At 34.5% G+C, this 14239-nt stretch overlaps 1 protein-coding gene across 1 annotated transcript in view; it reads left to right on the forward strand.

Annotated features, from left to right (window-relative positions):
- Positions 1 to 14239, forward strand: part of BCAS3 (BCAS3 microtubule associated cell migration factor) — a 632238-nt gene that overhangs the window by 299386 nt on the left and 318613 nt on the right. The window contains exon 18 of the mRNA XM_040497881.1: positions 4201 to 4351. Coding sequence (XP_040353815.1) covers positions 4201 to 4351 — 151 coding nt within the window. The remainder of the gene's footprint in view (positions 1 to 4200; positions 4352 to 14239) is intronic.

Genomic DNA, 14239 nt, shown 5'->3' on the forward strand with positions numbered 1-14239 from the left:
CTGTTCCAGAATATAGTATGTTCCCTTTTGATATACTGTTCTCTTTCTTTTCAGTAATTATAATACGATTTCTTTTTGTGTTAAGAAAACAATCCTGAGAAACTTAACAGAAGACCATGGGGGAGGGGAAGAAAAAAAGTTAGGGAGCCAAACCATAAGAGACTCTTAAAAACTGAGAATAAAATGAGGGTTGATGGGGGGTGGGAGGGAAGGGAGGGTGGGAGGGAAGGGAGGGTGGGTGATGGGCATTGAGGAGGGCACCTGTTGGGATGCGCACTGGGTGTTTGTTGTATGGAAACCAATTTGACAATAAATTTCATATTAAAAAAAAAAAAAAAGAAAGCAATCCAAATTGGCATACCACTTCAGCTCACCAAAATTTAGCTCAAATTTGTCATTTGGTGAATATATCAAAAAATTACAGAGATCATGGATCCTGCCTTGTCTCAGGCTTCAGTTATCATAATACTGGAGTAATAGACATTGTCAGTAATATTTTATATTGGTAATATCATAAAATTTTTATCATTAATATCAGGGCACTGATTAAAAAATAAACAAAAAAATCCTAATATGTAAAGTTGCTATAAACTTCACTTAAACTTTGGAGATTTTGTTTTATTTGCTTTCATTTGTTTCATTTCATGTCATTGTTTTTTTTAAAAAAAATCACATTTCATACCTTAAAAAATTAACTGTATCATGTAACAAATGATATAAATTATATATATGAAGATAAAATACAAGACTTAAAATTTTTTAGATTGAATTTTTTGACCTTAGGTTAGGCAAATAGTTCATCAATTCAACACCACATATACTAAACAAATTCATGAGGTGGACTTTATGGGAAAAAATCTTTTGCTTATTGAAAGATCTGTAAGAAGACAAGTTACAGGGTGGTAGAACATATTTGAAAATTTACAAAAGGCTTATGTCCAGAATATATAAAGATCTTTTAAAATTTGAGAGTAAGATCTATAAATAATTCCTTACATTTGTAGCCTTTTGATTTTCAACAAGAGTGCCAGGACAATCTGTTGATGTGGGAAAGAAGAGTCTTTTCCATGGAAAGACTGGAACAAGTGGATATCCAAAATTCACAGTAATGATATTGAACCCCTACTTCACACCATTTATAACAATTGATTCAAGATAGATCCAAGACCTAAATGTCAGAACTGAAAATATAAAACTCTTAGAAGAAAATATAGGCATAAATCTTTGTGTCCCTGGATTTGGCAATGATTTCTTAGATATGACAATAAAAGTATAAGCAACTAAAGAAAAAATGGATACAGTAGACTTTATCAAAATTAAAAACTTTTGTACTTCAAAGAACATCATGAAGAAGATGAGAAGACAACACATGTAATGGGACAAATATATTTATAAATAATATATTTGACCAGGGGCTTGTATCCAGAGAATATGATTAACTTATGACTGAACAGTAAAAAGACAATCCAATTTTTATTTTATTTACTTTTAATTTTCTAAAAATGTTTATTTTTGAGGGAGAGAGAGAGAGAGAGAGAGAGAGAGAGAGAGAGAGACATAGCACGAGTGGTGGAGGGGCAGAAAGAGAGGGAGACACAGAATTCAAAGCTGGCTCCAGGCTCAGAGCTGTCAGCACAGAGCATGACATGGGGCTCAAACTTATGAATCGTGAGATCATGACCTGAGCTGAAGTCGGGCGCTCAACCAAATGAGCCACCCAGGAGCCCCAGACGATCCAGTTTTTAAATGCGCAAATATTTCAGATTAGACATTTCTCCAAAGAAGATATACGAATTACCAAACTACACATGAAAAAGATGTTTAACATCCTTAGTAATTAGGGAAATGCAAATCAAAACCACATAAGACACCACTTCATACCCACTAGGATGGCTAAAACAGGGGCGCCTGGGTGGCTCAGTCGGTTGAGCATCTGACTTCAGGTCAGGTTATACTGTCACAGTTCATGAGTTCAAGTCCCGCATCGGGCTCTGTGGTGATAGCTCAGAACCTGGATCCTGCTTCAGATTCCGTGTCTCCCTCTCGCTCTCTGCCCCTCCCCTGCTTGCCCTCTGCCTCTCCCTGTCTCTCAAAAATAAATAAACATTAAAAAAAATTAGGATGGCTAAAATAAGAGGTAGACAATAACAGTATTTTTGAAGATGTGGAGAAGTTGGAGCCCTTATACATTGGTGCAGCCACAGGTTGGCAGTTCATCAAAATGTTAAATACAGACTGAAATGTTCCACTTCTAGGTGTGTATACCCAAGAAAACTTGAGAACACATAAATGGATAAGTCAAATGTGGTACATCCATGCAATGGAATGCTATTTGGTTATAAAAAATAATGAACTACTGACATGTGGCACAACATGGATGAACCTTGAAAAGATACTAAGTCATAAAAGGCCACATTGTATATGATTCCATTTATGAGGCATCCAGAATAGGCAAAGCCATAGAATCAAAAAGGAGGTTCCTAGTTGTCAAAGGCTGAGAGGTGGGACAAAGGAGGAGTGATTGCCAATGGGTATGGGCTTTCTTTTTGGGTGATGAAAATATTCTGAAATTTGATAGTGGTTGTGCTACACTGTAGAATATACTAAACACCACAGAAGTGTGCATTTTAAAAGAGTGACTTTCACAACATATGAATTATATCTCAGCATAAATATTGACTCAGTTTTTAAAATGGGCACAAGATTTGAGCAGATACTTTATCAAAAAAGAAATATGGATAACAAGTATATGAACAAAAAAGTACTACATTGTATTATGCATTAGAGAAATCCAAATAAGGCCAGAATAGCTAAAATCAAAAAGAATGACAATACTAAATGCTGGTGTGGATATGGAAGATCTGGAACTATGATACTTTACTGGTGAGAATGAGAAATGGTTCAGGTACTTTGTCAAACTGGCATTTTCTTATAATCTTAAAACATACAATTATTATGTCCATGCATACATTCATTTACTATGACCAGCAATTCCATTCTTAGATTATTTATCCAAAAAAGGAAGCTTATATTCATACAAAACCTGTACATAAATGTTTATAGCACCTTTATTCATTAATAGCCAAAAGCTGGAAACTTAATAGCCAAAAGCAGGGACTAGATAAACAAACTGAAGTATTCCATATAATTCCATCATACTCACGAATAAAAGGAAAGAGCTGGGGTGCCCTGAGTGGCTTAGTTGATTAAGCATCTGACTCTTGATCTCAGCATTGTCAGTTCAAGCTCCACATTGGGCTCTGTGCTGGGAATGAAGCCCACTTAAAGAAAAGGGGGGGAGGAGAGGGAAAGATCTGTTGATACTTTCAGGAAAATATAGAGTGGGTGAATCTCAGATGCTTATTGGCAAATGAAAGAAGCTCTACCCCATAAGCCCCATACTCTGATTTCATTTATAGGACATTCTGGAAAATACCATGGAGAGGGAGAAAAGATAAGTATGTAGGAGGAATTTGGCTTACTAGTGAGCTGAAAGTAATTATTCCCTCTGCAGATCAGATTTTATTTCACAGATGAGTTTGTTTTTCCTGGTTACTAGTGAGCCATAATGACTGTTCTTTTTATTTTTTATATTAATGCCCAGCATAAAATAAAGGGAAATGTGTTGATTTTTGTTTTTAAACTTTATGATGGAGGGTGGTAGATATTGGGAAGAAGGTTATGATTTTACCTATGACTTCTGTTACTCATCCTGTGTCTCCTATTCTCTGTGGATACTCATCTCATGACTCCTCTTTCTTCCACCCTCCCAGCTTTCACAGGCTGCTGTGGCTGGAATATTCTACCCACTTACTTTCAGCTTGTTTAGAGAATTGCTTCATGCCTCCTCTAGACTACCTTATATCTTCCTGTTTTGTTTTCTGTTACTATCCTATATTCCTTCATAAGATCATAAAATTATAATTAAATTTTATACTAATTATTTGTATAACCACTTAACATCCATCCATTTCTGTATCCTCCATTCCTCTATCCTCAAAGACTAACATCTCTGTTTATAATCAAGTCACACTTGGTGTTACCAGTATCCTTTGTTTTTTCCCATCCATATAACCATGATTCTTTTAGAATCAATTCTGCCTTTGATAACTTTCTTAAGTGGTTAGTGGAGTGAGTGCAAATCACATGAGAGAAGGAAACATCTCTTGGTGATGCTTTTCTTTATTTTTCTTTTTGTAGGGAAACTAAACAGCCAAGACTCCTACAATAATTTTGCCAACAACAACCCTGGCAACCCTCGGCTCTCTCCTCTCCCCAGCTTGATGGTATTGATGCCTCTTGCACAAATCAAGCAACCAATGACATTGGGGACCATCACCAAACGAACAGGGTAAGGCCTTAGGCTTGCTACTTTTTAAAATAGCTGCTTTAGAGGATTGGATACATAAAAATAAAACACATTTTCTTTGGGTCGTTTGAGTACGTTCTTCATTTCCAGCCCATGTGAGACTTAATGGCAGCAGAATAAGTACAAAGTATAGAACATGTACAAACATACTCAAATACAACCATGTGCACATACATTCATAGCAAAGACAAAGCAGTGACAAGTTGTGAAAACTAGTACTGGCTAATAAAAACCAGACCCATCTACTCAGTCTTATACTTGCTGCCTTGTGGCTTTGTCTGAAAGTACAGTTTCAGTTTCTTGCTTTTGTGGACATAATCTGTGTTTATAATGACCACCAGATTTTACCTGGCCCAAATACTAAGGAAAGAACTTTGTTAGATGACAACCATGTTTCTGAAACTTAAAGGAAAAAAAAAAACCTATATCGTGGTATAATTTACAAATAATAATCTGTCGTTAGTGTTACGACAATGTGATATTATGGGTAGTTTTCAAAAGCCAGAGTCCTAAAATTTGGGCTTTATTCAAGATTGGTCATTAACATCCACAAAGACATTTGATGACTCACTTGATGTGTCTGTGCTTATTTTAGCTATTTAAAAACATTTTTAATTGCTACTGGTTAGGAATATAAAACTCACTTCTTTGAGTTCTTGAAAATAAAGTACTATATTTAAGATATCATTAGATGATCAGTCGCAAAATGATTCTGAAATTCCATTTGTACCAGAAAAATATGTATCTATAGGCAGATTACCTGTTTCATCAATAAGTAATTTTGAGATTGTTATCTAATTTGAAATGAAACAACTGTCTTAAATTTTGTCTGCAGGTAGCTCAGAGAAAACCCAATCCTAGCTTCAAACAATCCTCAGGGCCTTTCCAACAAAAGAAATAGATTATATTATTTGGCTACTATATCAATAGGTCTTAATATTTTTGTGCTGGATGGTAAAGTGTTTATAGAAGTCACTTTTGTGAGAAGAAATACTCATGCTCAGGGATAAGGCCTTTGAACTCCCGATTTCACCATAGCACAGAAATGGACCCTCTACCTGGTGGGGTGGTATTCGTATACAAAGTGATCTTATTGCTGAATGCAGAAATAAAATGGAGTTTGTGGCATATTTGGGGAGGGGGAAGGAAAAATATACTTAGGTCCCAAATTAGGCATGTTATGATATAGATCATTGGGCCTGTATCCCTTTTTTTTTTTTTTTTTAATTTATTTCAGCTTTTTAACTATGTTCAGTGATTTAAATAGAATGTTGGCTTCCCTTTCCTCTTTTAGTTTCTTTTTTTTTAAATAAGATAAGTAAAGGGTGCTTGGGTGGCTCAGTCAGTTAAGTGTCCGACATCGGCTCAGGTCATGATCTCGCTGTTTGTAAGTTTGAACCCCGCATCAGGCTCTGTGCGGACAGCTCAGAGCCTGGAGTCTACTTCTGATTCTGTGTCTCCCTCTCTCTCTGTCCCTCCCCTGTTTACTTTCTCTGTCTCTCAAAAATAAATAAGCATAAAAATATTTAAAATTACAGTAGCTATTAATAGGAAAGAGGTTATGAAGAGGTTATTTACTGTTCATTCATTTTTTTCTTTTACTTTTCTGGGATATAGAATCAAATAAAAATTAGACTAAATCTTGAATCATAGTTTTAAAGTTATTTTTTTTACTTATAGAAATCATCCATAATTGTACCTTTTTGATTCAACTGAGCATTGTACAATTCTGCAAAGTACTTATGAGTTTTTGTGTGTGTTTCCTGAATCCAAGTGAAAGAATACTCAAAATTGTTCTTCTTGAATTTAATTCTAGCTTTGTTTCTGGTGTTTATTGTTTTTAAAACTTACGAGCTATGCTATTTTTATAATGTAAAGAATTAGCTCTCTTTTTCAAATAAGCTTTTATAAGACAGTGACTGAGGTTCTATGCATGAAATCCTATTATATTAGAATTTAATTCAACATAGTTGTGAGGAGGAGTGGAAACTGAGCCTACTTTTGTATGTATTTGAAATTTTCCACAATAAAAAGTCTTTCACACTCTTTCACACTCTCTCTTGCTACTCTCTATTTCTCTGCCCTTAGATGGACAGAAACTATTAATCATCTGGTGTCTCCCTCCACTGCCATATTTTATGAACTTGGATAAATTGTTTCTTTTCTTTTTAAAAACTTAGTCACAATTCTTAGATTTTTAGATTGCATACGTTAGGCTCCCTTATATTATAGACAACTTAGTAATTATTTATTAATGAAATAACTTAAATGAATTTGAATTATGTGCTTTGGAATTAATATTAGTTCAAGGTACACACGTTGCATTGTTGTCTTGGTTTTTTATCTCAGTTCCCAGACGATTATATTTTTGCTGAGTTTTTAAATTCTTTTTAGCATGTCCTGTGTTGAAGTGTTTAAAGAGAATATTTGTCCCACAACGAATACTTGGTTTGTAATTTTTAAAATTTTCGGGGGCGCCTGGGTGGCGTAGTCGGTTAAGTGTCTGACTTCAGCCAGGTCACGATCTCGCGGTCCGTGAGTTTGAGCCCCACGTCAGGCTCTGGGCTGATGGCTCAGAGCCTGGAGCCTGTTTCTGATTCTGTGTCCCCCTTTCTCTCTGCCCCTCTCCCGTTCATGCTCTGTCTCTTTCTGTCCCAAAAATAAATAAACGTTGAAAAAAAAATTAAAAAAAAAATTAAAAAAAAAATTTTCGGAGGATTCAGATTTACAAAAAAAAGTTATAAGACCAGTAAAATGAATTCCCATTTTCCCCAAATGTTGACAATCCAATATTTTTGCCTTATCATTCACATTCTCTCACTCTGCCCATACATGTATGCACACGTGTGCATACACACACACATACAAACACACACACACACCATATTTTTCTTAAATTGTTTCAAAGTAGAGTTAGTAATTCCTTATTCCTACAAATTTCGATATATAACTTCTACAGACAAGGATATTCTCTTACATAACTATAGTACAGTTATCAAAAGAAGAGATTTTAAAACTCACTATTGGTCTTTTTCGTAGAGTTGTCTGTAATGACTTCTCTACTTGTGGCAGAGCCATTAGTGTAGCACACATTATTACCCTGCCCATTATTTTCCGCTCTCCCCACCTGCTGTTCTTTTTTTCCCCACCCCTCCTGCTATTTTCTCTGGTTTCCTATTAACACAGATCACAGTGACCTATAAACACTTTGATAATAGTATTAATAACTTATAGTTGGCTCTTCTTATGAGACTTAATACCCTAAGCCACTTTTTTTTTAATGTTTATTTATTTATTTTTGAGAGAGAGATTGAGATTGAGAAGTGGGGCTTAAACTGACGAACTGTGAGATCATGACCTAAGCTGAAAGCAAGAGTTGGATGCTTAACTGACTTGAGCCACCCAGACACCCCCTCTAATCCATTTTCTGAAGGGTTTGTTGATTATATCCAGAAATTGCTATAGTGTAATTTCCTTATAATTTTTATTCTAAGTCACCCCAACATTTGTTCATAGAATTTTTAGAATACAATTTATGGTTTTATTACCTTAAAATTTGGCATTTTCACTGAAATACATGTATTTTGCCTTACCAAAAGTAATATTTGTTTTATGAGAAAAAAAAATTCCCTTAATTTCCATTTTTTATATATGCTGAGATTTGAACCAAATCCCATACATCTCATATCATTAGATTTCATCCCATTAGATTTTAAAAGCTATATTTATTTCATTTTTATTAACATTTTTTTTACTATGACCAAGTCTCATGACTGTAGTTAGCTAATTTGCATTACTTCCATTAAATTTTGTTACATTTACTGAGAATTTTGCTTGCTATATTAAGGTTACCAGAGTGATGAGCAAATGGGATTTTCATTTTCCAGGTCTCTTTTCATTCTAGAAATTCTCATTTACTCTAACTTTGCTTCTATGAAATGCCTTTGGTAGCATTTTAAAAATAAAACTAACAAGAAGTATTTGACATAGAATATGTAGAAATAAAGCACAGAGCTGACTCATTTATAGACATGTAAGTTTTGTGACTACTTCCAGTATACCTGATAATATATCTAATAAAATTATGTACTTACCTAGGCTACATCAACCTTTATTTACTGCATGTCCTAGATATTTGGCAAAAAGTCAAAATAAGCACAAAAAGTTGTATTTCTAGCACAGAGATTTTTTAAGGATTGCCTAGGATCCTATACTAGAATATTCAAATTGAGATAGAAGCCTCAGTTCAAACCTTGAGGGGATAAAACGTGTGCTTACCATATTTCACATCTGCCCTCTTATTTTTGGAAATAATATATCCCTGGAAGCCTGTGCAATGTCAGGGACCATCTGTCTTACTTCAAGACATACACAAGGCCAGTAGAACTGCAAATGGCAAAAGACAGATGTATTTACACCTTCATGTTCTGTACCTTGAAGCAGCACTTGGAGGAAGTAAGGCCCATTTTGGCAACAGCTGTTGCTTAACCTGACTACAGTATACATTGATGAAGGCAAAACAAGTGCTAGAAATCACTTGGCTCAATAATCATTCATTCAAACAGGGTCCATTTTCTTCCAGTATAAGACTGGAGAACTGGAAAAACCTCCATCATGTTTTGTGACACATAAATAAGAATAGTTCTCATCTCTTAAAGTGAAACTGGGTACTAAGGAATTGCTCATTTTTTTGAAGTGTTAAGTATTAATAGTAGGGATTTATTAAGTAGCATTTCATAGATGTTTGGTTGAATTACTGAATCAAGTAAGTGATAATTGTTTGTTTGAATGCTTCCTATGTAAAAGTTACTAAATAGATAATTTTTCATCAGTATGCTTAATTTTATGTGCATTAAATCTAAAGTTATTAACCTATACATATCATTGTCCAGGGACAAATAGAGAGCAGCAAATTTCTAAAAGAGATCAGAGTAATTTCATGGGAATAAAAAATACAGATATTGGTAATGAAGTTACTTCCTTACTCTTAACTAACAGTGAAGTAAACACAAGATGATTTGTTGTCTTTCATGTTTCCTTTGTCTTAAGTGAAGAAGCTTCTTGTTCTTTTCCCTTCTCCTGTCTTTATATTTATTCATGTCTTTGTGAGCAATTTGAAGTGTGTATTAAGAACCTAAAGCCCGACACTGTAGAAATAGGTTAATGTAGTCAAAGGATATTGACTTAGAATCTGATGCCTTGACTTCTCAGTTGGCTCTGCTACGTATTACCATTGTGTCCTAGATAAGTTTCTTCATCTGAAGAATATAAGTTTATGTATTTGGATTATCATCTTTTAGCTGTACATTGTGTGAGTTCCTACCAGGACTTTGGTTCCATTCCCTAATTTCTAAGCCTCACTCATTGTCAAGGTATAGGCCAGTAACAAGAGCTTCATTTAGAAAGCATAGATGATTGTTCTTATTTAGAAATGGAACTATTTAATAGCATTTATTTGATTATCTCAAATTTGTAGACAAATCTGCCACAGAGGTTGCTAAGTGGGTAAATGACATTGGCCTACAGTAGGCCTTGCAGAAAGGTCCATTCCTTCCTTGGCTTATCTAAAGTTTGCCTGAGCCCCAAACCTTATATGCTAAGTTCTGAGAATTAAATGGGAAAGATTTGGAGAAAGGCTCACCAGATACTGTAGCAGATGGTAATTCTCCACTTCCCAGCCTTGTCTTATATAGGTGTTAGTTTTTGATAACTAAAGTTATAAATGTTTGGTTCCAAATATGAAATAACAGATAATGTATTTTCATTAGAATGGATATGGATATATCTGCATGTACAATATACTTACCACAGTTCGAGTTTACAATTTTCATGCTCCATCAGTAGAGTATTTAAAATATACCATGGCTTGTTCCATTTTACCATAAATCTGTGGATTTTTTAGTTTTTGAATTAAGTCTACTATTAAAAATCAACAGTGGTAACTTTATACAGAAATTTGATAGTCTGTGCTATTCCAGTCTCTTCTGAAACATCTGGTAGAATTTTAACATTATCTAATGTTTTTCTAATGAAAATCTTGAGTTTGTAATTTAAATTTGCATGTTGAGTATATCTCAGATAGTGAACCTGTCTGTTTCAGCTTCAGTTTGCCCTGTAGATCAAGAATTTGAGAGCCAACAGTGCCATGGGTGTCTTTATTATGGAGTGGTTAAAATTAAATTAATGAAAAGTTATAAGTAACACTGGAAAAATTGACACAAGGACTAATTTTGCTCATATGTATGTGAGAATTGTAAGTCCATTTCTGTAGCTCTTTAACAGAGGATATACAGAATGTAACAGAGTCATTTAAGTTCCTAGGATATATTGGTAGAGGATACGTCTTTACAATTTTACACATACTATTTTCTCTACATTTAACATTTATATGAGCTTATTTTTTTTCAGTTTTTTAAAGACATAATTGACATGTATCTCACTATATAAGTTTAAGGTGTGTAGTGTGATAGTTTGATTTACACATATAGTGGAATGATTACCATAATAGGTTCAGCTAACATCCATCTTCTACTGATACAATAAAAAGAAAAGAAAAAAGAAAAGAAAAAAGGAAACACTTTTTCCTTGTGATGAGAATTCTTAGGATTTACTCTCTTAACAGCTTTCTTATATGTCATACCACAGAATTAGCTATGGCCATCATGTTGTACATCACATCCCTAGTACTGATTTATTTTATAACTGAAACTTTGTACCTTTTGACCACCTTCCTCCAACTCTCCCTTCTCTTACCTTCTGCATCTGTGAACCACAAATCTGATCTCTTTTTCTGAGTTTTTCTTTTAAAGATTTATCTTAAGATAAATAAGATCATACAGTATTTGTCTTTCTTTGACATATTTCACTTAGCATACCTTCAAGGTCTTTCCATGTTGTTTGAAATGGTCATATTTCTTCATATTTTTATGGCTGTATAATATTCCACTATAATATATAATATATTAAATAGTAAATATAGTTAATATATATGTAATATATAATATAATATATATAATATATACATATACATATACACATCACAACATTTTTATCTATCCGTTCATCTATCCATCAATGGACACTCAGGTTGTTTCCATGTCTTGGCTGTTGTAAATAATGCTAGGAACATGAGGATGTAGATATCTTTTTGTGTTTGTATTTTTATTTCCTTTGGTCATATTCCCAGAAATGGAATTGCTGGACCATAGGGTAGTTCTATTTTTAACTTTTTGAGGATTCCCCCCCCCTACTGTTTTCCATAGTGGCTATACCAATTTACACCAACAATGCACAAGGGTTCCCTTTTCTCCACATCCATGGCAGCATTTCTATCTCTTGTCATGTTTAATTTAAATTTTAATTAGTTAACATACAGGAAATATTGGTTTCAGGAGTAGAATTCAGTGATTCATCACTTACATGCAACACCCAGTACTCATCACAGCAAGTTCTCTCCTTAATACCTATCACCCATCCAGCCTATCCTCCACCCACCTCCTTCCATCAACCCTCAGTTTGTTCTCTATTGTTTTTACTTAATTTAAAAAAATTTTTAATATTTATTTTTGAGAGAGAGACAGAGAGTGAGTGAGGGACGGGGAGAGAGAAAGGGAGACACAGAATCCGAAGTAGGCTCCAGGCTCTGAGCTGTCATCACAGAGCCCAGTGTGGGGCTTGAACTCATGGAACTGTGAGATCATGACCTGAGCTGAAGTTGGGTGCTTAACTGACTGAGCCACCTAGGCGCCCGTCAAAAATTTTTTTAATGTTTGTTTATTTATTTATTTATTTTTAACCTTTATTTATTTTTGAGACAGAGAGAGACAGAGCATGAATGGGGCAGGGTCAGAGAGAGAGACACACAGAATCTGAAATAGGCTCCAGGCTCTGAGCTGTCAGCACAGAGCCTGACATGGGGCTTGAACTCACGGACTGCGAGATCACGACCTGAGCCGAAGTTGGACGCTTAACCGACTGAGCCACCCAGGCGCCCCAATGTTTATTTATTTTTGAGAGACAGAGAGAGAGGCAGAGACAGAGGGTGAGTGGGGGAGGGGCAGAGAGAGCCAGAGGCACAGAATCCTAGCTGTCAGCACAGAGCCTGTTGTGGGGCTTGAAACCACAAACCGTGAGATCATGACTTGAGCTAAAGTCAGATGCTTAACCAACTGAGCCACCCAGGCACCCGTGTTCTCTATTGTTAAGAGTCTCCTGTGGTTTGTTTCCCTCTCTCCTCCCCCACTCTCACTTCCCATATGTTCATCTGTTTGGTTTCTTAAATTCCACATATAAATGAAATCATGTTTTTTGTCTTTCTCTGATTGACTTATTTCGCTTAGCATAATACATTCTAGTTCCATCCACATCATTGCAAATGGCAAGATTTCATTCTTTTTGATGGCTGAATAATATTCTGTCATATACATATATGTATATATGTATATATGTATATATATGTATATATGTGTGTGTGTGTGTGTGTGTGTGTGTCTGTGTGTATACAAACACATTTATATGTGTATATATACACCCACATCTTTATCCATTCATCAGTCAATGGAAATTTGGGCTCTCTCTGTAGTTTGGCTGTTTATCTCTTGTCTTTTTGATGGTGGCATGTTAACGGGTATGAGGTGGCATCTCATTTTGCTTTTAATTTGCACTTCCCTAATCACTACTGATGTTGGGCACCTTTTCATGAACATGTTGGCTTTTTGTATATCTTATTTGGGAAAATGTTTATTCAAGTCATTTGCCCATCTTTTAATTGGATTGTTTTTTGCCATTGAATGCATGTGTTCTTTATATATTTAGGATATTAAGCCCTTATTAGATAGATGGTTTGAAAATATTTTTCCCATTCTGTATTCTGTAGGTTGTCTTTTCACTTTGTTCGTGGTTTGTTTTGACGTGCAGAAGCTTTTTAATTTATTTTTAATTTTGTTGCTTGTGCTTTAAGTGTCATCTTTTAAAAATTACTACTAAGATCCATGTCAAGGAGATTTTGTTTCTGTATTTTCTTCTAGGAGTTTCATGATTTCAGGTCTTACATTTAAATCTTTGATCCATTTTGAGTTAATTTTTGTGACTGGTATAGGATTTGGGTCCAGTTTCATTCTTTACATGTGAATATCCAATTATCCCAGTACCATTTATTGAAGAGACTGCATTTTTTCTATTGAGCATTCTTGGTCCCCTTGTCAAATATTAGTGGACCATGTATATTTGCGATTCTTTTCCATTGGTCTATTTGTTTTTATGCCAATACCATACTGTTTTGATGACTATAGCTTTATAGTATAACTTGATGTCAGGAAGTGTGATGCCTCCTGCTTTTGTTCTCCTTTTTTAGGATTTTTTTTGGCTATTTGGGGTCTTTTGTGGTTCCATATAAATTTTAGGGAAGTTTTTTTCTATTTCTATAAAAAATGCCATTGGAACCTTGATAGGGATTGCATTGAATTTGTAGATGGCTTTTGGTAGTATTGACATTTTAACATTAATTCTCACAGTACATGACCACAGGATAACTTTTCATTTATTTGTGTCTTTTTTTATTTCATTCATCAATGTCTCATAGTTTTCAGAGTAGAGATCTTTCATCTTCTTAGTTATATTTATTCCTAAGTGTTTTATTGTTTTTGGTGCTATTGTAAATGGGATTGAATCCCTTGTTTGTTTTTCAGAAAAATTTTTATTAGTGTATAGAGACACTACTGATTTTTATATGTTAATTTTGTATCTATATAGATCTAACAGTTCTTTGGTTAAGTCTTTAGGGTTTTCTATAAATAAAATTATGTCATCTGCAAATAGAGACAGTTTTCTTTCTTTCTTTCTTTCTTTCTTTCTTTCTTTCTTTCTTTCTTT

This window comes from Herpailurus yagouaroundi, unplaced genomic scaffold (assembly GCF_014898765.1).
Source record: "Herpailurus yagouaroundi ecotype Mexico unplaced genomic scaffold, PumYag 189, whole genome shotgun sequence".
Lineage (NCBI taxonomy): Eukaryota > Metazoa > Chordata > Mammalia > Carnivora > Felidae > Herpailurus > Herpailurus yagouaroundi.